Here is a 26833-nt window from a genome sequence, read left to right as displayed (position 1 = left end):
CTAATGGTCTGTTTGGAGAGAAAAGGGAGAAGTATGGAGCGGGGTAGTGGGCTGAGGGTCACTGTTTAAAAGGAGCTATAATTATCCTATTTGGATATTGGAAGCACAGCTCATACTAAAATGTTTAAAATAATTCAGAATGACAGAAAATGGAACGGGCTTAAAGAACCCAGTTTATAGCAACTGCTAATGACCTCGCTCACACGGCTCATATCTTAAACACTTCTTTAAACTCACACACATCACAAACACGGCAGAAACTCAAACTCTGCACAGAAAACGGCACTATTGAGATATGCGGCTTATCAGATGAAAGGCTGAGGAGCGAGAGGCCTTGGAAAACAAAAAGGAAAGATGATGAAGGCAAGAGGACGGAGAGCCGCTCGGCCACTGACACAGACCAACTGCATGAAGTGAGTCAGACTAATGGAGCAGAAAATAGAAGAATCATGAGCCTCTTATCTCTCTGCTAATCTCAGTCAGAACAGCCAAACTAAAAGGAGATAGTGGGGAGGAAAGAGATGGAGTGAAAGGAAATGGAGAACAGAGAAGAGCTTGAGGGTTTCTATAATCTTCATCCTTCCCAATCACAACCAAGACCCTTTTCTTACAGTTATCAGCATTCCTAAATACTCTCCATCATTAGCAAGCTAGCTCGTTCGCTATGCTATCGTTCTCCTGGGCGCCTCTCTATCTGCAATCTAGTAAGACAGCTCCATTTAGCGTGTCCAGCCTTACGGGGCCAACATTTCTTCCCTTCTTATGCCCACCAGTGCTCTGGACTCCAGTTTGGTTTTGATCTATTTTTGGCCTTCCGCTGCCTCTCGTCTCATCAGTTCTTCTCATCTCAGCCACGCTCGGCGGCTGCGGCAGAATCCTAATGAGCAGAGAAGACTCACAACTCTTGTCTCAGTGCCCACAGCAAGCACGCCACGCACACTTATCTTACATCTACATAGACACTGTCACTGAGCCTCCACATATGTGGAACCATCAGGCACACCTACAGCGAGAGGACAGTTGGGCTTTTTCTTTTTGCATGATTGTGGGTTCTTTGTCATCTTAAAAGGGCTCCCGCAGACTTATTCGGAGGCGTGGGCAAGAGCTTTGATAGTGTGATCATGTGGCTGTGATAACCGTGTTGCTGGATTGGAGGCGAACGCTTAGAAAGTGACTTTAATCCTCAAGCAATGCTCTGATCTGGTGCAGCAACGCAAAGCCCTCACCAGCCTAGAAAGAGTGTTAAAGCTGTGTGCGGCGAGTTTAGGGAGTATACAAGGTCGTGCCAGTATGGGGTTATTGTATGTGGTGATCTGGCTTGTTACATTATAATTACAGTCAAAATGAATCCTAAAGTATCTCTATCTCAACCATTTATTCAAACAATCTCTCCTTTAATCTTCTCTTAAGACGGACTTAGACTGGTGATATTACAGTGATGCTTCAATTTGCCAGAATTGTCAATATAGAGAAAGGATTGTATTAAGAAAGCTGCGTCTGAATCCTGCAGCTGGAGCCGCATTGAGTCAGGACACGAGTCTTCAGTGGTGGTGCAAAACAATGCTTTTCCAATACTTTCATTTTAGGAATATAAACATGGTTTTTTTCATATAACAAACAAATAGTACTGAGGTTACAAACAAACAACAAACTGAATTTACTCCCAACCTAGAAACACTTCAAAGTCAGAAATATATTAAAATAATTTATGCAGAGCTACCCAATTTAAAAAACAGTTAGATACTTAACTTAAGTATTCTTTTGAGTGAGCACATTTGAAGTGGCCTTGAACAAATGGTTAAAATGTAAATGTTTAACTTTTTATGATCAAGATTATGAGAGCCCGTTGATATAGTTACCCTGCCCGCCTGCTATTGCTATTTATATGTTGATTGTATTCGTCTGCACTTGCTGTTTTGTTGTTGTTTTGCATTATCTTTGTGGTGTGTGAAGTGTTATACTCGAAGAAAAATAAGCCTTCGGGGCTCCTTGTGTTTTTATCCTCTGGGATTTTAAACGTTTGTAATGTTATATGTGTTATATATTCAATTACTCAGCATTGGAGGAGGAAAACAAAAAGACTTCGGTTAACAAGAGTTATGCGTCCTTCACTCCTAACTGGCCATGCAACAGGTTAAAGAGGTTAAAGAAAGACAGACCACAGTGCTGCACATATATGCATATCATTCTAAAACTAGAACAGGGTCAACTTAAAAACATTGATTTCTCCTGGAATACCTACTTTTAAAAAGTATTTCTGACAATTATTTAAGGGTCTATAAATACACTTTGATGAAAATGTGTTCGTCCTAAACCACAAACCACATTGACAATGACACTGTGAGCAGCCTGTGGAGTCTAAGAGGCCGACAATCAATGAATCAATGATGGTGTGGGGCATAAGCCTGAGAATAGTTCTCCGACACCCCGAGCAGCAGAGCAATATCTGAGGGCTAAGCCTGATGTTAGTCTATTCTGCGGAGGGAGGGAGACGCGGGCCGGCACGTCACTCCTGACAAAGATCGATTGTCTGTGAAGCGATAGACTTTATTCCTCCTCACAAGCAGTTTCACTGAGAGCCGCCTATCCATCCATCCACTCAAGTAAGATATGCAAAGGGGAAACATCGATCGCTTTACAAGCTGCAGAATTATATGACATTATAAAAGGTTGAGTGTTTTGGCAATCCATCTGCGGATTTTTGAGCATCCGAATAAAGTTTGTATCTGTGGACTGATTATGGATTATGAAAAGGAAGGCCAAGATGTTGTTTGGTGATCTAAAGGATTTAAAGTCCAATATAAGCAGCTTATTGCTTTGGATCCAGACACACGCAGACATCAATCTCAGGGATATTTTTACAATAACAAGACATAATGAGAGGGATCCAAACATAGATACATACCCTCAACATGATACTCTTTGCAGCAACAGTACCGGTTTTTACTGGGGTTATAAATGCAATGGTAGTTTAGAGAACATTCCTCAGGGCATTAGGACGTCTGTACAGCAGTTAGCGACTCATGAACTGATATTTACTAACGGTGTGACAGCTGTGAACACGTCACATCCTTTTACTTCCCATTGGTACGGTAAAGAGAAATATGTTCCCCTTCACTTAGTACAACAGAAATTAAACTTTATATTATGTGTACTGGAACTTTTCTTTAAAGAAAATGGAGTTTTTGTAACATTAGTATCATTATGCATGTATAGGAGAGCACTAAGTTGGCACAGTGGAGATACAGTTGGCACAGTAGTAGCACAATAAGTTTTTCTATCTCCATTACATTCACCATGAATGTGTTCAGAGGCAGTGGCCTTGTAGTTTCTGACAGTGAAAAGTTGTATCATTGCGCTTTATGGGCTGTAACAGGAATCAATTCCATCTACACAGCCAGCAACATCAATTAATGGTCACGGAGCACGCCAACTCATGGATCACTCACTGCACAAAGCAAATAACACGATGGTTTGCCATCTCCTTCTTTCCGTGGCTCGAACACGGCGCATCTCCGTTTCCCATATACCTGCTCAGCAAAACAAAACTCCAGAAGAGGTGTATCGCAATGTTAAAGACAGGGCTGTGTGGATGTCTGTAGTCATCCCTGAAAGAAAATGTTTGTTGTTGTGGTTCGATAAATATCATTTTATGGTGCCGTTAGATTGCTGCTAGTACAGGTGCGTGAAAAACATGCACATTTTGCTTTTTTCAATAAATCTTGACATTTGGACTGATGACTGAGATAATTGCAGATGCGAGGACTGCTGCGGCGCCCGCTGTGTGAGAACAGGATTGACAGAATGGAAGAGAAAGTTGAACGTGGACTATTGCACGCAATGTTTTTGTAAGTTATTAATAATAATAATAATAATAATAATCTGAGTGTCAACGTTATAAATAAACTATTCATTAGGCTATAGCACTAATTAAAGATAAGATTATAATGTTAAATGGAACAAGATGCTGTGATATTGTCACACTAAGCACAGACACACAGACTTTTATAAAGGGAGCCGTTGTTTGAATAGAGAATACATCGCTATTAAATAGATTTGTTTAAGGTTGAAATATTTTTTCACATTGGCCAGGTAGATCGTAAGTAATCCCCTGAGGATGGCTGAGAAAAATATCCCCTGAAAGATGACAAACTGTCCTTTACAACATCCTTGTTTCAAACTAGAGGCTGGTAGTAAGTAATATGTATCCGCTGCATATCTGCAACATAACAGCTTTCCTTTAGAAATCAATCACTTTCTGACCTCACACCTTTCCATTTCAATTGATTTTTTCCTACATGTAACCTATATGAGAGTTTATCCAGAATGACCAACCATTCAGGACACATGAACCGTATTGGACGACCTCCCGACCTAAAGATACAGATAGCGTCGTCAAAAATAAACATATCAATACGGTTTTTCAGACCATCGGAAAAGCTGACAAACAAGCTGTCAAACAAAACACTTCTCTTGCCAGAGGCTGGGAGTAACTGACACGAGGGGAAGCGAGAATCTCCCTCTCGACTTCCTGTTGAACTCTGGCTGAACTCGCCTTGTTTGGATGGAGATACGAGACAAAGCCTCTTCACTCGAGAGAGATGAAGTGCCATGACTACTTCCAGACTGACGGAGCAGCTGGCAGTACCTGTCTCTTTGTTACGTCCCAGATAAGAACCAACTTCTAAAATACAAATAGGATGTGTCACAACATTTTAGAGGCGTTTTTTGCAGTGCGAGACATTTTCATGGCTTGATGTTAAGCAAGTCATTTACAGCTTTTTTGGAAGTCTTGTCTGCAACCAGGGAAATGCAACATTAACAGGTCAGGTAGAGGACAGAAATATATCTGTACAACACATTGAACAAGCTAGCAAATGGAAGCAGAGATTAAAAGAAAAACTTTGTGAAAAACAGAAATATTTCTGCGAAAATATATTTTTTTATCATAAGCTAATTAGGCTCGTTAATAAAAAGGTGTTACCATTTCAGTCACTTGTTTGTCTTTGAGAAGGTGAAAATGCAATAATGTGGGGGTTTGTTTATAAGTGTATGGGCCAGAATGTGCAATTCCGAATGCCAGAAATGTCAGCAATGAGTAATCATTATATAACTTCTGTTTATAATGAACCCTGGCACACCCCGCAGCTTCACAGCATTACGGCCCAATAAGACTGCAAAGATCTGTAGTGCATGTTACAGAGTTTGCGAAACTAAGTAACATAGAAAGCATAAAAGGATAGAAACATTTCAAACATTTCAGATTACTGAGAACATAACAAAAATGAGAAGTTATTTTGCTCTTTTGTGTTCAGCCTGCCGCTTGTGAACACAGAAAGAGAAGTTCAGGGACTTGCTTTGTGCGTACAAAAGACACATTTGGTAGTTTTGTCATTGAACCCTTTTCTAATGATGAAGACATCACATCCTCAGTTTGGAGGTCATGTGGGCTCGATGATGCATCGACCCTAAACTAACACACTTGCTTGTTGAGACTTAAAGGGCCATTCACACTGCGTGCATCATGATACACTGCCTTGGACCAGCAGTTCACATAATCAATGGCAGTTAAATTCAATTAACAATGCAGAGAGACTGCAGATTGCTTTCAACAAATTGTCTAATATCTTTTTACTTACTGTTTAATGGCTTCATTACATAATGAAAGCCGCACTACAGTTAACTGCGGAGTAGGTCATCGCAGTATTATTCCAATCAATAAAATGAAAGACGATGACAGGAGAGATCCTTAAGTGGGTTAAAGGCAAATACAGTTGTCCGTCTGCCAACAAGGTTACTGCGACGCAGCCTTTGTTTATTTTTTGTCAACCCAGTAAATCAGTTTGAATGAACAAATCCTCGTACATGGCGAAGCTACAGGACTGAGAAGAAAAGCTCGGGCTTTGCACACCAGAAGAAACGTTTCAGTGAATCCCCACGGAGAACTCTGCGCCTGCTTTAGTTAAGTGTAAATGAGCAATTTTGCTTCAGCTTGCTGATGTAATGGTGCAATATAGTCAATGCACACCTGCAATCGAATCGACTGTTAGCCACCTGTTTTTACTTGAACGATAAGTGGACTTTAATTCCTGTGGGGTAATAACTGAGCCGTTTTTTAGCCCCACGGTGCAAATTTAATAGTCATCATTGTAATTTATGGTGACCTACACACACAGTACACAAAATAATAGATAATAAGAGTAGAGTTCAGAGCAGAATATAGGAGCATCTAATTGAGTTTGGAGGCACTTGTATTTTAAAGTAAATATATATATTTTTGCAATGTCAGCATGAAATGTTTTTTCACCATATATACAATTTAATGACCAATTCACAGCACTAATTGAACTGCATCACATTTAGGCAATTCACTGTTGCTTGGAAGTTGCTTCTATACTAATGTAGTTACGATAACGCTACCTGTCCACACTATTCACTTTGTGGTGGGTTATTATTTTCTGATGGAACAAACGCTGCAGCTAACCTGACATGGCAAGAAACTCTGTGGGCACGAATACATCAGCAGATAAAATATGACTTTCATGTCATTTTTCATACTAGGTAATAGTAACAGAGAGGCAAAAGGTTTGGTTTATGATACGTGAAAAGAACTAATGGAGGTAGAGGATGAAGAGTATCCCCAGACAGACATTGAGTACGTGTGAAAATAGCAGCAATAGGTAGTATTTTATTTTGGCCTCGTTAAAGAAGGGCAGGATCACTCGCTCTCTCTAATACACGTATATAAACATCACTTATTGCTCTCTGTAGCCGCCTGTTTACGCCCATTAACGTAAGTAATGCTTCCTCTCCTCCAGCATGATCCAAGGGTTGTGATGACACACACATCTGCTCTTCGCCACCCCTCACTCCTCCCACTCTCTGCCCACTCCCTCCACTGTGCCAGTCCTCATCATATGTCAGCCTCACACTGGCAGTGCCCTTCCTATCCGCTGGAGGCTTTATCCAGTTTGTCAGGGTTGGCATACACATGGATTAAGAAGCCTTCCTCTCTCCTCTGCCACACGTGTCCCCGTTCCCATCGCACGGCCCCGTCTGAGACGCCTGTGCCAGTGGGCATCACGGTACCTGATGGCGGGGCCCACCTTCCCCCACCCAGGCTTGCCCAATCTGCCTCTCCAACCCAGCAGGCACCAGCTGGCTGGACAGCCTGCATGCTGATAGATGGACAACTGTAGGCTGGAAGATAACTCATATTCACAACAGCCAGTCCTGACTAACGGACTAACAAACAGCATAGTGTCCGTGCATGCTGATTTGTTGATGTGATAATTAGAAGAGAAAACAAAGATAACAAGAAAATAAGTTTTGTCAATATTCATCTCATATCTTCAAAACAAGGGACACATTGCATGAGTGGTGCACTCCTGGGATCTCCCCGTGGAAAATGTCTCAAACTTAGCTTTGATTTATCATGTGGAGAATTTGAAACGGGCATTACCTCGGCAGCTGTCACACAAGATAATAAAACAGGGAAGGCACTTTTTTCTTGGTCACGCCCCAACATGTTTCCACAAACGTACTTTTCATCAAGAGTAAGAAAAGCATTCACTTACTTCCTCTTGTCCAATTATGTTCGACAATTATCTCCTTTATTACTTCAACTTAGCCAACTTTTTATACCTTTCTTAAGTAGTTATCAAACCTTGTGATGCATAGCAATAACAAAGACGATGTAACGCGTCTGTACCCATTGACCTCTGGCTCTCTGTCACTAGAAACACTCACAGCTGCACATGTGTTTTAAGCACAGGTGTCCAATAAGATCACTGCCAAAGAAGGAGTGAAGCCTACGAAATACTTTGAAAGAAATCTGGCTTCAAGTATAGAAAAGAAAGCACGACCAGACAACTAAAATCTCTCTTCTAACCTCTAACTCAATAATGACATGATTTATAGGCCAAAGCCATCCTCCTCAAGATAACGTTATCAGAGCCAAAATTATATTACAGCAAAACAGAGCAAAGTTATTTGTATTCCTCAAAAGTAAACTTATCTAGAGTCAACACCATCAACAGGATTTAAGGGCATCATTCCAAACAGTATGTCAAGTACAAATTGTGGAAGGGAGTGTATGTGTTAGTGTCTGCTGTACATGACTACCTTTAGACTCCCACTGATGCTTGTCTCTAAACATTGAACGTCATTGGTTTAGCCCAAGAACATAACATCCTGTGCCCTTTTCCAAGAGCGATGTAGCCATTTCAAAGCAAAGTCTTGATGTTTTGAAACAATCTTTGCATCTCGCCTGACTGGTCCTTGTGAGCTGGTGGAAGCCGTTTGACACACGAGTAAAAGCTTTGTAGAATCACTGATCCGAGATCCCACTCTATTTGTCAGCTCCTAAACGGCTGCAGTGGGATGTGTGCGAGGAGAAATCCGACCCGGGACCAGTATGTCTGAAAATGTTTGGAGGCAGAGCAATGCTGAGCTGCGGAGCTATGCAGTAATTCTATTCGGCTATACACCCAAAATATCCTCATCGTCTTGGGTTGCACACACCGTGTACCGCCCAGATAGGATCCAAAATGGCCACTCTTTTGTAGAAGTAGAAGAAGATGAACAGTGCTCTGCATTGAAATGTCATTAATTAAAACATTTGAATTATAATATATATCATTATTAAGCCGAACAATCAAAGTTCTTTTTTGAAAACAATACTAGAAATACTTTCTGAACACTTTACTGTGAGACCTGCAGAGACATTGGATCCTCTTTCTAATGGTCACACACACACACACACACACACACACACACACACACACACGTAGACAGCACAGCACACACACACAGTGACATTTAGACTCTTTAATTAACCTATCTTAGTCTTACGAACAGTGCGCAGCTATTATATTATCAGCGCCGGGGGAGCAGTCTGGTCCAGTTTCAAGGACACCTCGGCAGTGCCCAGGAGGTGAACTGGTACCTCATACTTGGTCCATTCGGGGACTTGAACTGGCGCCCCTCCGGTTCCCAAGACGAGCCCCAATGCTCTGAGCTACTGCCGCCCCAAAATAAAGTATAAGAGGATGACGTAAAGAGTTACACCGTCTCCACACTGCAGCACTGTAATGATCAAAGACATGTACACCACAGCCTCATTTCAATCTACCGCTTCCAGGAATGCGAGATGCACAGAGGAAATGTAATTTCATCATTGCTGCAGCCACAGTCGATCGTCTGACGGCACCTTATTTGGAGTAATTGCTGACAAAATCTTAGGAAGCCCCACTGAGAGCACCCCCTCCTCACCAGTCCCCAAGTCCCCAAGTCCCAGTCACATCACATCATTCTGAAACCACTGGAGGGACTCCGTGCCTGATGAGCACACACTTTTCCTCATCTCCTATCTCTGCCTATTAGGAGCCATTCTCTGGGGCAGCAGAAGAGACCTATCAGCTTCTAGAGTCCCATCCCTTGTTATTTGCAGTATGGCCTTGCACAGACCCATTTGCTGTCATTTCTTTCATTGTATTTGCTTTATGGTCACTGGAAACGATACAGTGACAGATGATTCTCATCCACTTTATCTGGAGGAACAAGTTTGTTTAAATATGATTGAGCTGGGCCCTGTGGCAAACATATAAAATGAAGACCATCACGAGACTAATGAGGTATCTTAGTGGATACAGTATAAAAACACTGATGGCCACCACCCACCATCACCCACTGATGATGCTTTCCATCAACTTAATGAGAGTTTTAATCATTGTTCACAGTAGTCTGTTCACATGGTGCACAATCCATTATACTGGACTGTCACCTTCATGAAGCAACGGAATATTCCAGAGAAAAGTCTTTCTGTTGGAAAAGTGATACTTACGCTGCACTAAAGCACCTTTCACACCTCTTTCTCACCCTCTACTTCCATAGTTTTGCATGACACAGCTTAGCGTTTGCACTTCATGGCATTTGATTATATACAATGTCACCGAATACCGAGCGCACCCGCTCGCGGCATCTGCCGCTGTGCATGAGAGTGCTGTTAGCATCAGTTTTCAGGAAAGGCAGGCTGAAGGACGGCGGGCAACATTCATTTACATAGCCGAGAGCCACTCAAACTCATTAATGCATAATGTGACCCAAAACATCAAATATGCATACAGACCTGACCTACCCAAATGCTATGAAGGGCATCAAAATGTCTATTCAGGTAGAGGATACAAAATAAAATGTGTGTGTGGTAGTGGCGGTGCGAGTGTATTAGTATATCGAACAAAGCCACTGCTAGTGTGTCAAGGCCTGTTGATAGTGGGTGACTTGCGCCAGACAGCTGGTGTGTGTGTGTCTGTGTGTGTGTGTGTGTGTGTGGGTCTGTGTGTGTGTCTGTCTGTCTGTGTCTGTGTGTGTGTGTGTGTGGCAGCGCTGCAAATACACAGCCAGAATAACACACACGTCAGAGGCGTGATGCGTTTAGCTTTATACTACACTGTAATCAATCTAATTCACAAGGTTCTCTCACTCACTTGATGAATACATGTATATGACCTTTAAGCATATGGTTACAGACTAACATCATTCATCATTAACATGCTTTACAACCAAGTAATTACTACCTTCAACCACATGTTCAGGCTTCAGCCTTATTAATTATCTTGACATGGGTCGTTCCATTTGAAATACAACCTCCAGTGGGTGGAGATTCCTTCTAAATTTGGGGTTCATTATGAAAGTTACTGCACTCGACGCCAGCAGCCACTAAATGAAGTTTTTTTGTTGCACTTTTGAGGACTGCTTTGATGAGCAACCATCTGTTGGGTAACTTTGTCAAATAACTGTCCATAAAACGTGCCATAAACATGAACCTGAGGAGGACGATCATTTTGCCTCACACAAGTCATTAAGTTTCTCACTGCAATAGACAGAGAGGGACTCAAAAGCCATCTCCATCTACGGAAAACACTAATGAGATTTAGTGACATTTTCACAGTGTGAGGTAAACCATTGCAGTCTTTTATGACTGCATTATCCCCGTTATATCTTTCCTGTCTTTTTGTTTCTTTGCGTTTCAGACGCCCAGCTGGCATTCTACATCAAATGCCTCTCTGAGTGACAGCAGCTTTACACCTATCCCTCTTCATCAAAACAACAAAAGGGAGGGTGAAAGGGTATGAAGGCAAATGGCAAGTTCTATCTACTGTACAGACAGCAGGAAATGCAATTCATGGCCAAACCTGTAATCTACGTGAGGACATTCTACACTTGAATGACTTTCAAGTGACAGGACCACAACTTAATTAAAAAAAAAAGACATTGTTGTAACTTATATTTTAACCCTGGGGCTTGATGCAGCAAAGGCAGTGATCATATAAAAGAAAATGGTTTCCAAAAGCATTGCGTGGTCAGACATCATTCATAACATCATAGTAGATCATATATGCTACTTCTATAGATATATGTGCAATATTCACTTTTTATAACTTTTGCAATTACCACTGTCATGTGCAATATTCACTCTTACACATTTGTATCAATGACTCTGTACTTATATTACTGTTACTGTGTTGTGTACTCGCCACTTTACTCTCTTGCTCTTTTGCTGTGACAACGTAAATTTCCCCATCGTGGGACAACTAAAGGATTTCTGATTATATTTCCTTCAAGTGTTATAAATAACTCAAATATAGAGAAATAATTATGTATTCGACATAATATATTTCCAGGGCTATTGATATGTATTCATAAAGATTAAGAATAATATAACTAACAGAGCACTCAAATCGTTCTCTTAACAAGAAAGCAGTGACATTTGAAACATTCATACCACAGACCTTCTTTGCATACATTACCTTAATTGAAGAGGGTAGAACATTATGTGAAAGCCTGTTGACATTTTCAAATAGCTGAGCTATAAAAGTGTTTTTCCAAATTATGTAAATCCTGTTTTTACTTCATATATTAAAGTTAAGAATTAATGGTGAGTCTAAGAACAGTTGTGCCTTTGAGAAGAGACAATCTGCATTTTTATTTATTTTATATTGACTTGGAAAATCAATATAAAAACATTTTAACAGATGGATAAGAAGCGGCGGGGTGACAAAACCGAGCGCTTGTATGTTGCATGTAAGAGTCGCAGTTATGTTATAAATAAGAGTGGGAATTAGGAGTGCACGTCACAAATGTCCAACCTCTTCTCGATGTTAATGAAGCATTCACGGTGCGAGCAGTGTCTCTCTAATATACTGGCAATTGAATGTTAACGCTGTACACAGAAAGACACAAGCCCCACTGAGCAGAGAGGATCTGCACGACATGCTCGCATTAAAATTACAATCATAGTAACGGTAATTTCCCTGAAATGCCATGTTAGCTGAGGAGTGATATGAGGGAAGACAATGTGGGAAAACAGGCAGCGTGTGCGCGTTTGTTCCACAGCAAGTAAAACGGAGGGACGTTGGACATTTCTGTTTGCAGATTACGAACCGCCTTGTACTGGAGAATACGAAACGTGCTGCCCTTCTCTTGTTGTAAGATGCCAGTGGGTTATGCCACACAGCTGGTGGATAAAAGTCCTGTATTGATCAATGGCTGGCCATCCCAATACTGCATCGACCTGGAGACTGCAGGCGAGTCCAGTCTGAGAGAGGTGTCAGCCGCCCTACTTTAAGGTGCTTTTGAAATAGAGGTGAAACCTCATAATAACACCCAATACCACATGCTGTACAGATGCTAGTCAAGAGAACTGGCCCCTTTTTTCATTTCAATTCCAAAAGCCCTGACTAATAATATTAAAAGCACGAGTAGTCTCGTCATGTCTAATTTGCTCTTCTTTACACTAATGGAGACTTTTAAGCAAATAGCCTCCTGATATTCTTAGTCCTGTTTAATATCTAATGGCCAAGGAGGCTTTTTGTGAACAGAATCACTGAATACCACCAAACGTTAGTCTCAGTAGCATTTTAACATGCGCAGCCTGTCTGCTCATTAATGATGTATAGAGACAGCAAATCCTCCATGCTAAATGATATAATAGGCCTAACTCATTCTTGATCTTCTGGATAACCCTCTCCTTGAAGATTAATATATTTTTGTATTTTCAATTATCACAGGGATAAAAATCTGTGTTTAACTCAAATGATTACCCAGACATCGTGTAAAACCTTTTGATGAGGCTCAGATCAAAATGTGTGCCCTTTGTGTTGAGGCAGCAATATAGTCAATAAGCTTGTGAATGCTTGGCCAACTACGATCTACTCTAATACTCCCGACTCACAAATACAAGAATGGAGGAGTCATTAAATGCAATAGAACCGACCTTCCCTCATAACCTTTGAATGCCGAGTAAATAAACCGTGTCATGCCTCCAGAGAGGTGGTTAGAGTACAATCAGCTGCAGTAAAAAAAATATCCAATGCTTTATCCAAAAACTTGCATTATTAAAAGTATGTCGCTAAACACATATATATATATATATATATATATATATATAGTATATATAGTATATCAAGTGGGTCAATTTAAACTGCGTTTTTCACCATTTCTCTGGCAAAATAAAATAAAAATCCATCTAAAGTATTAGTTTTAAGGTAAACTAAGCACATAGTCAAAAATAAATAAATACAATTATTATTATTACTATTACAAGTTGCCCAAAAGAAGACATGGAACCACGATGCTCCTGGTTTGAACCAAGCAAGGAATCTATGTTGCATGTAACTTTTCTATCCTCCTCTCTCTGTTGCCCAATTTCCTCTCACTTTACTATGAAACATGCAAAGAAGGCACAACGCAATACATGGTTTCATGTCATGTCCAACGTGTAGGTTGGTCAAGGATGTTTCCCCATATTCCAATTCAGCAGCGCTTTTTCCATGATGAAGATGATTGTACTTGTTTAACTGAAATGCCCCTTTTGTTTGGTTTGGTTTTTCTGTTGGTAAAGGATTACATTTTTGATGCAACCGTTCACCAGTATGTGATGTGTCCTGGTCACATCATTTCAAGATGACACAGACACTATACGCACATTAAGAAAAATGAAGTTTAAAAGGTTTAAAGAAAACTTTAGTTGATATTGAGAATTTGTGTAAAAAGCATTGGCTGCTTGAATCTGCATTATTTGCACAACAATGTGACTGGATAATAATAATACAGAGAAAGACTTCTGCAATGCTAACTTAGATTTCCCTCTAACATTGTTGTGTCTGTATCAGGACACCTCAAATCATTTAGGCAATAAAGATGATTTGTTGAAAATAACAGGTGAGCTACGCTGGCTACACTCACCTTTAAATTCCACAGAATGAGAAAATGAACATTTAATGTGCATCTATAATATGGTCACGTGCATTTTAATGTATATTTGAGCAAGGCTTAAACGCAATGATTAAACTGCCGATCGTGTCATGACAACTGAGACATCTCCATGACAACCGAGTAAATGTAATCTTCTGATAAACACTGAGATGCAGCAGAAAAAAAGGTTTCTAAGTGGAGCGTGTCAAACGGCTGATAACTGTGTTTTAAGATATGTCCAAGTCTGTCTGTCTAAATTGGACACTGCTCCATGTGAAATAATACAAAATGTCAAAATCATAATTGCAGTATTTTTAAATTTCCTTCCTTTTATAAATGTCTTATTACACTATGGTCAGTCATAACTCTGCTCTACTGCAGCATGTGGTTCATTGCAGCCACAGGCCTAACTCTAAGGATGTCACCCTCTCTTACACTCCTGTTGATTTGCACTGCATACATTAGGAGACTTTGAAAAACACAACAATTAAACAAACTGGTTTGATGTGCACAACAGCACAGACGTCTGTGTTGGGCGTGCCGGATTTAATCACGGTAAGCACAGTGGATGTAACATGCGTAGTTGTGGTTTGACTACGAGTCACACACATACTGGAGACTGCAGATGGAAAAGCCCCCACCTGTATGCACCTACAGGAAATAAGCTGCAAGAATTCTAAATTTGACGCAATTTGAATAAAAAGCTTCTTGTCCACTACCACCATTTACTGAAAACTTTATAAAAGTGAAATGTAAGACTTCTCAAATACCTCTAGCTAAAGAAATATATGGCAGACCTATGGAGGAATTAGCACTTTAATGGGCTTCTCATTCACTCATCCAATTTCCAGAGAGGAGCTAGACGTCACATTCTCTCTCTCACACATAAAGAGAAAATGAGAACGGCACAAATTGGGGCCACGGGCAGAAGTTGGGAGCCAGTTTTATGTTTGCTCAGCATTTCTCTACATATAAGCAGCCCCATAGTGCTAAATGTAGTCCATTTAAGTCCAGGGGGAAGCTCATGAACTACCACATGAGGATTCTAGTGAGCTCAGAGGATCGACAAGGTGTAAGATGTTAGAGAGAGAGAGAGAGAGAGAGAGAGATGTTGAGGCTTGATATTGTGTGTAGGTTTTAGAAATAACTGAACCTTTATCTCTCCATAGACCAGCACAGAGAGATAGAACATAAAGTACTCCCATTTATGGATGAAATCTTGGATGTCGATGCCAAAATTCTGAACATGTGATGGTACTAGTTTTTCCACAGTACCGCAGGTACCGAGAGGCTCGAGACTAATGGTGTGTTAAGACTGACAAGGATCTGCTCCGGGGGATGCACCCTATTTTTCCGCTAATAATACTACATTGTGAAAAACAAATCCATGTTGAAATCGGCAGGAGGAGCGCTAGTCAGCTGTTAGCTGTTAGCAGCCGGTGGACAGCACAGTCTAAGTTGTGGCTAAATTACGGAGCTGACAGCTAACATTAATGGCAAAAATGAGGTTTCATCGAGTTACATTATGATGCGTTCAAGCTCTATTCAGTAAAAAAATACTATCGGGTAGAAATAAATAAAGTAAAATGTAGTTTTTTGGCAAGAAACTTGAATAAATACAGTTGTTTGAAGGTGATGTTTTCACAGCATTATGAAAAATATATTACAGAGGGAATTATGACCTGTTTAACTTCCTAACAAAAAACTAAATGCAAACAGTAATATAGGAGTGTATGTTGAAGTGCATGGGATTTATAGTTTGTTTCTTTTACCGTGCTATCAAATTGGGAATCGTGTATTACACTGGTATTTGTATTGACAAATACATTTCTGGTATCATGACATCACCACTTGCTGGGATGAATGTAACATGCACATAATAATAATAATAATAATAATAATAATAATAATAATAATAATAATAATAATAATAATAATAATAATAATAATAATAATAATAATAATAATAATAATACATTAGATTTGTATAGCGCTTTTCTAAAAACTCAAAGACTAGCCTGATAGCAAGGTTAGTGCTGCCGGTAGTGAAGTGCCAGGTAGCACCCCCGGCACAGCTTCCCCCAGGACTCCCACTCTGTCAGCTGTGCAATGAACCAGCGACCCTTAGTACACACCTCCCTTCCCAACACAGACACTGGTGATAAATTATCTAATCCCACTATCCCCAGCCGTTTCTATTATACACCCTGGGCTTGTAAAGAACAGCTATGAGAAGAGAAAGGGGTTTGAAACAGATAGTGAGAGATGGGTGCGAAGCAAAAACAAAAAGGAGACTTATTGACAATGACAGCAGGCCAAACAAAGGCAGGAATCAGCAACCTTGATACTCAGTATCAAAAGGATACGTGCAAGTGTCATCGATGTTGAAAAAAGGGTACTCAGAACCACTTAGCACATTATTTCTGACAAAATCCATTTCTAGGGTGGGATCTACAGACTGGCGTCAGTTTTTTAATGCGTTTCATTTTAGAAAAACATTTTAAGTACGGATCAGTCAGAAAGAGTGTTTCTGCAGTCTCTGCTGTTAATGTAGCATTTATGGGAGTTTTATGAATCTTCTCTATAGATAAATGTGATTCCACCACTGAACATGCACACCTCATTTAAACTGAGCAGAGAAGCAGCTCCAAGGCACAATGACATCAGTGCTCAAACCCTCCCAGAGGAATGCTTGTCGTCACTCACACTGGCACACATACTGCTATGGAAACAGCAGGAGTGTGAGCGTGCATCGAGGTTAAAGGGATACCGCAAGGCACACACGCACGCACACACACGCACACACACAAGCAGAAAGAAATAACTGAAAAAACAAAGCGACAGGGTCAGTCCATTGAAAACAATGCTGACACATGACCGAACTGTTCCTGACCAGCTGTGTAAGGCAGCCAGCGTTCACATTTTCCTCTTTAAAAAAACACTACAGAGGTCAACTGAGGACTAAATGACACTCCGTCATTGTAGAGGGAGAGTTAGCCAACACATTTTCCTTATGAATGTAAGAGAGGAAATACAGCAGACCTTTTACTGAGCTTGATCTCAGAAGTATCTGAGAGATATGTGGTGTCAAAGCAGAATGCTCCCTAAGCCAAGATGGGTATCCTATCAGACAGCTCACTGTACCAGCTGACTGCTATAGAAACAGCAAGAGTGTGAGAGTATGTGTGTGCCAGAAGCTGAAAGGACATGACAGCATGGGCACACATACCCACCCAAGCTAAAGCAGCCAGCCATGCTTACGCATGTCCACAAAAACACACATGTTTCCCATCTATATGTCAAACTCAGTGTAAAAAAACAAAGTTGAAAAAGGACAGAGCAGCTGCCACACACAGACACACACACACACACACACACACAGACACACACACACACACACACACACACACACACACACACACACACACACACACACACACACACACACGACAGCATTCTACAGACTGGGCAGCCATTCAAACAGCTCTCGGTAACAGTAACCCACGGCAACCCTAAAACCAGCCCCCTTTTCCCTTCCTCCTCGAGAGACACGGATCCATTGCCCAGTTAAGGGAGAACCGAATCAACCAGCAGACAGAGTGCCCGAGAGTGAAAAGAGGTTGTAACTTTACCCACTCTGCCCTTACTAAAGTGCAGGACTACCCCCCCCCCCCCCTTAAAGGTTCAGGAGGTTAATTATTCAACATGAGAGGGGATTTGCGGGAGAACAGAGTGGACACAAGCCAGCAGAAACCCCTCACCTCTTTAGTTAAACTCATCCACTCTCTTGCTGACTTTCAAATATGCACTTCTTCCCTTGGACAGAGGCATGAGCGGAGGCTTTTTCAACTCACTCTTCCATTACATGCAGAAACACACGTGCACACACAGCGGGATAATACAGCGCTGCATCAGAGCGTACTCATCCTTCTCCACATGTTCGCAGCTTCTCAGCAAACAGTTAGTCTAAATCCACTCTCCGAGCGGCTCTCCTACCGTTGTGGTTGTGCTGCAGGGTCTCAAGCATGCTGGCAGAGTCGGTTGCCCCGAGCTCGGCCAGTCTGCGGCTGGTGGCGCTCAGCTCTGACCGCAGGTTGGTCACCTCCTGGCTGGCGGACTGAATGGCCCCATCGATGCGCTGAGCCAACTGCTTGTTGTCATCCATCATTTTCAGGATTTTTGCCTGAGGAGGAGAGGGGAATCCGGACAAGGTGTCATGCTGACAAGTTGTACATCTCCATTGAAGGAAGGTGTCCCCAAATAAATCCTTCCTCTTTCTTCTTTTCTGTCTGTTTTCTCTCCCTTTTTTATAAGAAAGCCAAGTTAAATCCTCAAAGCAGTTTGTCCTTTCCCTTAAAGAGAGGCATCCAGCTAAAGTGAAATGTGTATCTGCTGACAGGAGTGTACGCTTTGGAGATAGTGTATGTGTGGTTTGAGTGTGTCAGTGTGCGAGCATGCCTGTGTGTGTGTGTGTGTGTGTGTGTGTGTGTGTGTGTGTGTGTATGTGTGTGTCTGAGAGTACCGTAACAGCATGAGAGCATGTGTATGTGTGTGTGTTTTAGAGAGCCAGCACTGCCCTGGTGAAATGTGCTCCCTGCAGCTGACTGTTGAAAGGACACAGAGCATTGAGAGATGACAAGCACCTTTTTAAATGGACTGTACCATTTGCCGAGAAAGTCAGGGGGTGGGGGGGGAGGAGTGAGCTAGACCATATAAGCACATGGAAGTCAGAGGTCCTCAGCACAGCTGTCTTCAGAAGCTAATGCTGTAAGGGTTAGGGATTGTGTGTTTGACTAAACTGACATACAAGACACTTCACTAAAACGTGTGAAACTGACTTCAGAGAAACACTGCAGCTTTTCCTCTTTCTCTGTCTGTTTATACTGCATGCTTCTCCCTCCATGGATTTATGCACAAAGGGAAGGAAATCATTAATTTGACAAAGAGGCAGTTGTGGGGAGAAAACAATAATAGTTATGCAAACAAAGCTTTCATCACAGTACCACAGCAGTTATCAGTTTTTACATGTTGAGCTCACTTGTACCGGAAATCAAAATATTTTTTTACATCCTTAAACATACATTTGATTGTTCCAGCCTCTCAAATGTGAGGATTTGTTGCTTTTATTGGTTTGATATAATTTAAAATTAAATATATTTATGTTTTGGGTGGATAAAAGAAGCAATCTTTGCTTTGTGGGCTCTGGGAAATTGTGCTATTTTCTAACGTCATAGACTAAGCGATGATCAAAAAAGGCATCAAAAGATTAATAGATCATGACAATAGTTGTCAGTTGCAGCCCAGAGTGTAACGCTCAAACTGGGAACGGGGAGAATGTTGCTCACTCATTTTGGCTGACCGGGACTTTCCCAGTCAGCCTGGGGAATCAAACCCTTTTTGGAAACTTACAGGAGACTGCTATACCTGAAAGGATGTACTCATCAATGTAACACAAATGTCTTTCTGTATATAGTATATAAGTTCTGCTCTGAAAGAAGAGCAAAAGACATATACACAGCAGACAAAGTGACTGCCACCTGTTTACAGATAAAGATATCGACTCCCAGCGAGTGAAACATTAAAGCTCCTTTCTCCTCATTGCAGCACCACACAGAGCTATTGTTGAAAGTATCTGCAGTCAGGGTGAACAAACCGTTACTTTTATTGTAGTTGAAAGCATTGCAAGACAATGACATTCCAGATGTCAAATATAAACCGGAAATCAAATAAGAGACGGATGGATAGTAGAAGCTTAGAGGCCAGAAAAGCCTCATGATGAATCCAAAGTAGCTCAATACTGAGACTGCAGAGCTGACAGAGAATTAACATGTTTGTCAATAGACATCAGATACCAACAGAGCTTAGATGATTAAACTGCCAGTTCTTCTTGTGACTATACACGTGTCTTCATGTCTACATTTTGATTCATTTGAAATGCTGTATATGATGCATCATCTTGGTCCTGTCGTATATGATTGAACAATATTTAACGACGTGGCAATATCTTCTCACAAACTTTGAAAAATATTAATTATTTAGAATGACATGTTCCTGTACAGGACTGTCTCAGAAAATTAGAATATTGTGATAAAGTTCTTTATTTTCTGTAATGCAATTAAAAAAATAAAAATGTCATGCATTCTGGATTCATTACAAATCAACTGAAATATTGCAAGCCTTTTATTATTTTAATATTGCTGATTATGGCTTACAGCTTAAGAAAACTCAAAAATCCTATCTCAAAAAATTAGAATAGTTCCTCAGACCAAGTAAAAAAAAAGATTTATAACAGCAAAACAAAATCAAACATTTGAAAATGTCCATTAATGCACTCAGTACTTGGTTGGGAATCCTTTTGCACGGATTACTGCATCAATGCCGCGTGGCATGGAGGCAATCAGCCTGTGGCATTGCTGAGGTGTTATGGATGCCCAGGATGCTTCAATAGCGGCCTTTAGCTCATTAGCATTGTTGGGTCTGGTGTCTTTCAGCTTCTTCTTCACAATACCCCACATATTCTCTATGGGGTTCAGGTCAGGGGAATTGGCAGGCCAATCGAGGACAGTAATGCCATGGTCAGTACACCAGTTACTGGTGGTTTTGGCACTGTGGGCAGGTGCCAGATCTTGCTGGAAAATGAATTCCTCATCTCCATAGAGCTTTTCAGCAGACGGAAGCATGTAGTGCTCTAAAATCTCTTGGTACACAGCTGCATTTACTCTGGGCTTGATGAAACACAGTGGACCAACACCAACAGCTGACATGGCTCCCCAAACCATCGCTGACTGTGGGAACTTCACACTGGATTTCAAGCAACTTGGATTTTGCTCCTCTCCAGCCTTTCTCCAGACTCTGGCGCCTTGACTTCCAAATGAAATACAAAACTTGCTTTCGTCTGAAAAGAGGACTTTGGACCACTCTGCAACTGTCCAGTGCTTCTTTTCCATAGCCCAAGTCAGACGCTTCTTCCGTTGTCTTGAGTTCAGAAGTGGCTTGACCATGGGAATACGGCTATTGTAGCCCATTTCCCGGACACGTCTGTGAACAGTGGCTTTTGATACCTGGACTCCAGCTTCAGTCCACTGTCTTTGAAGCTCCCCCAAATTCTGGAAGCGACTCTTCTTCACAATGCTGTTAAGGCTGCGGTCATCTCTCTTGGTTGTGCAGCGTTTCCTGCCACATTTCCCCCTTCCAACAGACTTTTTGTGGATGTGCTTTGAAACTGCACTCTGTGAACAGCTTGCTCTTTGAGAAATTTCTTTTTGTGTCTTACCCTCCTGATGGAGGGTGTCAATGATGGTCCTCTGGACAGCAGTCAGATCAGCAGTCTTCCCCATACTTGTGATTTAGTTTACTGAACCAAGCTGAGTGTTTTTCAAGGCTCAGGAAACCCTTGCAGGTGTTTCGAGTTAATTAGACGATTCAAGTGATTCGTTGAACACCCTACTAGTATACTTTTTCATGATATTCTAATATTTAGAGATAGGATATTTGAGTTTTCTTAAGCTGTATGCCATAATCAGCAATATTAAAATAATAAAAGGCTTGCAATATTTCAGTTGATTTGTAATGAATCCAGAATGTATGACATTTTTGTTTTTTTAATTGCATTACAGAAAATAAAGAACTTTATCACAATATTCTAATTTTCTGAGACAGTCCTGTATATATTTAAGTTTGTATTTATTTCTGTATGTGTGTTTTGCATGGTACGGCACGGCTTTCCCTCAGCCGTTTTGTTTTTCGGTTTTACATTAGCAGAAGTTGTCGGTAGAAACTGGTACAGTACCTAGTACTTTTTTGGGACCACCTCGGTTGAGGTTCCAGGCGAGACAAATTGATACTAGAAGGTGGAGTTAAAACAATGCAGACCACCGATTGGTCAGAGAGAATCGTCACTAGCGGGACATCCTGCCAAAAAATGGCATTTTTAAAAACAGCCAAGCTACCGTCTATTGCGACCAAAATATACAATTGTTCAGACGTAACTCTATTTGACTGCAGATGAAAGGATTCAGAGGCATTTCCACACTAGGACAGTCAGCTAAAAATCTGTGGGGATACTTTCTGCAATGGAAAACGAAATAAAGAAAAGGAGCTGGTACCAAAAGTAAGTTGTGATTTGTCTCGAACCATGCAGTGGAAATGAGGCATAAGTAGACAAGCTGGAGACACAATACTGCTACATCACTGAATGCTAGAGGAAAATGTCTCTTCTATGCCCTCACTATCCAATCTCACAACCCAGGAAAGTGTTTTGACAGTATAGTCTCTTAATTGTTGGTTGTAAAAAATAAGCACTTATAATTAACTACTCTGTATAGTTCTCTTTGAGCTCCAGGGCTGAGGGAACTGCTCCAGTTCCCACCCAACACCCCAACTCAATCCTGCGGTCCTCAACTATAATCTGACATCGGGCTGTCAAAGCATGCCCACTCACTCAGCAATACAGCTGTGTTCTTATTGTGTCGCAGCGTTATGTGAAGTTAGACTCAAACATATCCTGCATGTGCTGCACAGATCGACCACCAGATTGCACAAGGTAGCGAGCAACAGCTACGTATGTCCTTCCAGGAAATGTTGCGGTTGCCTCAGGCGTGTGGGCTTAATATTACACTCAACACTGTTGTCTCAAATAAAACCTGAATGTCCACTACAGTATACGAGCAAGGGGACGGTGAACCACACACACACACACACACACACACACACACACACACACACACACACACACACACACACACACACACACACACACACACACACACACACACACACACACACACACACACACACACACACACACACACACACACACGTTTATCCATCTGCCCAGACACAAGTCACCCCTCCCGCTCAGTAAATGAACATCATGTTGTTATTTATAGACGACCCTGCTGCTGCATATGATACATTAGTCACAGGGGAGGGCAGGCACAGAGACACGCTGTACACTCATTCACACACACGCATACACTAGGGGACTAATAATCTCAAAGTCACTTGATGTTCATTAATGAAATTCATCTCTGTCAGGTATCATAAAAGTCTATTGGACCCTTCTGGGTAATTAAGATGCTGTGGTTTCTAAAGTAAGTGTGTAAGTGGATTTGTTTTTATCCGTCTATATATCTTATTCTGCCCTTACACTCTGTCATTTATCAGGAGTATGTATCCTGTCAGTAAACCTGCATAACACTGTATGTTGGTATACTGACTAAAGTAAACCATTTTTAGCGGTGTCATTGTACACAGAGAAATGCAGGGGCGACAGCATGGCAGGCTGTACACTTTACAAACTTCTCAAAATGACGTCAACAGAAAGCTAACTATGAGAGCAGGCAGCAGTGTGACGGCAGACAGCGTGAGGCAGGGCGGCGCGACTTCACCGACTGTCAGAGAAGTCGGCTAAACTACTTTCAAACCAGGCGATGGTATAAACTCCTCTACTGCAGTCCAGTGTGATTGACTCTTCGGCTGACAGCGCTGTCAGCAGCCCGCCAGGAGAGACGCTCCGTGGTGCACCAGGATTTTATAACCAAACTATTATAAGGAAGAAATCTGATGTTTTCGCATCACAGATGAAACGTAGGTCTTTGTGGTAAAACATGAGACTAATGTAGGCTGATATGTGGGGGGGTTTTCTTTTATATATTTGTAGGTAAGGTGTATTGAAGAAAGGAGATCAGTGATAATGTTGTGTTTATAAAAATACAAATGTATCTATAAAGGGCCTCAAACTTCATGTGACAGTTTTTCCTATAACATTTCCCACGATGCATTTGACTTGTTCCCCCACATTTGCAGTACTAACTGTGCACCAACATGTGCTGTCCCTCCCACATTCAGGTTTTCTTGGTCCATTCTGTGGTTGAAACTTTTCCTAGGTTGCATTTGGTTTGTTTAGGTATTACTACAAGAGAACCCGGTCCAGTTTTGAGAAGAAGAAATGTTGGGAGCCAGGCAGCGATGGGGAGCAGGACTAAATCTGGTTTCAGTTCCTTCAACTGTAGCTAAGCAGGGAGAACTTGTGTACTTATCTTCCCCTGCCTCCATACCAACTAAAACAAGATTAAAAGCGGAATTAAGCTTCACTGCAGACTCCTGTTGCCCTTGGTTGTTTTTTCATAATTGGCTTTACTCAGAAAGCCACATGGAACAGCAGCTGAACAATGAACCACATGCTCATAGAAATGTGTTTGGAGTTATTTTAAGTAGTTGTTTCAGATTTACATCCTTAGATCCAACAACTCAACATCTAAGAGTGGCTACTGGTTTATAGCGAGTTAAGTGAACATCAGGTGTAAACTTGATTAATGTCTGTGTGTACATCACATAAATGATAACTCTCCCTTGGGGTCTTGAATGCGTCTGCTGGTCAGTGGAGTGAATGAGGACCCACTGGCTGACTGAGGATCAGTAATTAGTGGGTGTGATGGGGGTGGGATTAGCATATGAATGGAGACAGTGGGAGACAGTGGGGAGTGGGATCAGTGCTCTACGACCGTCCTTCATTGTGACCAGCCTTTTGCAGCCAAGTCAACTAAAGTCATACACAAAAGTTGGCACACTGAGGTCTGTATACAGCAAATTTTAAGCCTCGCTGATTTTATTTTTTACTTAGTGAGGCGGAATTGTGTTGCTAAGCAATAACAGTCAAGACACACACGTATTTACAGCAACGGTTTTTGTTGCCTGGCAACAAAAGAAACAGAAACCAGCTGTGGTGGTAAAAAATAAATAAATACAGAAAATGTATAAATCTTTAACTGTTACAAAGTGTTTGCTTATTTATTATTTTTGTACGTTCAAAAGCATTACGTACGAAAACGATAATTATAGATAATTTAAGAAGTACATGTATTTTGTTAGTAGTTGATGAGCAAACTAGAACATTAAAGCTAGGGTAGGCAACTTATTTTGGAAGCATGTTTTGTTATATTTGTTGGAATTCTATTTACATCCAAACAGCAATCAAAAGAAAATAATCAGGTATTTGTGGCCGTCGCAGGCCTGTCATAAGCCTGTCCAATCACTGAGGTGAGAGCGCATTTTTCTGGTTGGATACTTTCAAAAGATAACTTACTCTTGCTAGTTTCTCCAAAGTGGCCTACCCCAGCTTTAATGTAGGTAGAGTTTTTCTAGAGTTTACAGTGGCATGAGTGCAGAAGTGCAAGTGTGTCCGTCGTCAGGTGGATGGACACACTTGCATTGGTTTAGGATTTCTTTTCTGTGCTATAAAATTGCTAAAATATCCTCAAAGACAGCCATGGACTGAGATATGTTATTTAATTTGTTCCCCCCTAAGATAAGCATCATTAATTAATCACTGCATGGTCCTGGAAGAAAATTGTACGAGGGGAGCATGCAGAAGAACCACAGCGATACTATTCTGTATGTGTGTTCAATCCCAGAGAATAGATATAGAATAGATTTACCGACCATCATTCCCATGGAAAGAACCATAAAGTACAATTCAAATATGATACTAATCAAAATCAGATAAAATATTTACTTCTAGAAAGGATAGATGTAATATATATATATATATATAGTACTTTCTGCTTAGAGCAGTCAGGGTCGCTGCGGTGCAGATAATCCAAATACAATGTAACGATAACTACACTACAATCTGTGTGTAGTGATTCAGACAATACCTCTGCAATGCAGAATTTATGGGCTGCACCAAAATCACCTGCTCATTGATAGCAGCTGGAAAGGCCAGCCAATGAGGTGGAAACGTTGCTGTAATGTGGGGCCATGCTCTTGGGTTGCTTGTTTTTTGTTGTTGTTTTTTTCGAGCAAAAAGGAAATGGTTTAATGTCCCCAGAGGAGTAAGGAAATGGGTTATTTTTTGTAGCAGAACGTTATCTTGATCTCTTATCATGATCATCTCATCTTAGGGGAGAATGGGGATCAACAAATAAATCTTTCTCTGCAGAGTCTGTACACACAAATAACACAAAAACACTGTGTTGGCAGGAGAGAAATAGAGGGGGGTATTGAGGAAAAAAGAGACATAGAGAGACATAACATATACCAGATCTGTGTCATTTATGCCCACTGTAGTGCAGAAAGTCTTACATCTTGTCACTTGGGTAGAGGCTGCAGACAGCCACCAAAGGAAAGAAACAGAACAAGCCCTCAGGCTCCGTCCACAAATAGAGATTTTACATTGGGGCAACTTATCCTGAGTGACAGGATCAGAATGATCAGAAACTATTCTGTTCTTCCTCGGTTGAGTCACCACTATAACCAAACAAGCTAGTATTTCCAAGGAAACGTTCACTGAAGTTTTTAATATTCAGGATTACATCCAAGCACGCCCCTATAGAGACATTTTTTATTTCCCCTTGCTCAGTTATTTGTGGATCCGCTTTAATTGTTTATATTTGACAAAATAGCTTTATTGGATTTAAGATCAATCCTAAAGCTACGGTTCATCGTATGTGCTGATTGTTTAAAGTTCTATATAATGAAGCATGCCAGTTTTGTGACATGAGAAAAACAAGATAGCTGCCGCAGACCTTCTCCCGTGCATTGATATAACTTGGCAACTTCCCATAGGTCCTACTCT

General features: G+C 41.1%; 1 protein-coding gene across 5 annotated transcripts in view; it reads right to left on the bottom strand.

Moving 5' to 3' along the window:
* The window catches only part of LOC115010420 (kazrin-like), a 157654-nt gene that overhangs the window by 84881 nt on the left and 45940 nt on the right, over positions 1–26833 (bottom strand). For all 5 annotated transcript variants that reach the window (XR_003832468.1, XR_003832469.1, XM_029434948.1 and 2 more), the window contains exon 3: positions 18253–18439. Coding sequence is in view for 3 of the 5 variants with exons in the window: in XM_029434948.1 (XP_029290808.1) it covers positions 18253–18439 (187 nt within the window). In the remaining 2 variants the exon portion in view is untranslated. The remainder of the gene's footprint in view (positions 1–18252; positions 18440–26833) is intronic.

The sequence above is a fragment of the Cottoperca gobio genome, chromosome 7 (assembly GCF_900634415.1).
Source record: "Cottoperca gobio chromosome 7, fCotGob3.1, whole genome shotgun sequence".
Lineage (NCBI taxonomy): Eukaryota > Metazoa > Chordata > Actinopteri > Perciformes > Bovichtidae > Cottoperca > Cottoperca gobio.
The sequence above is the reverse complement of the archived record's forward strand: the minus strand, read 5'-3'. Positions and strand labels throughout refer to the sequence as shown.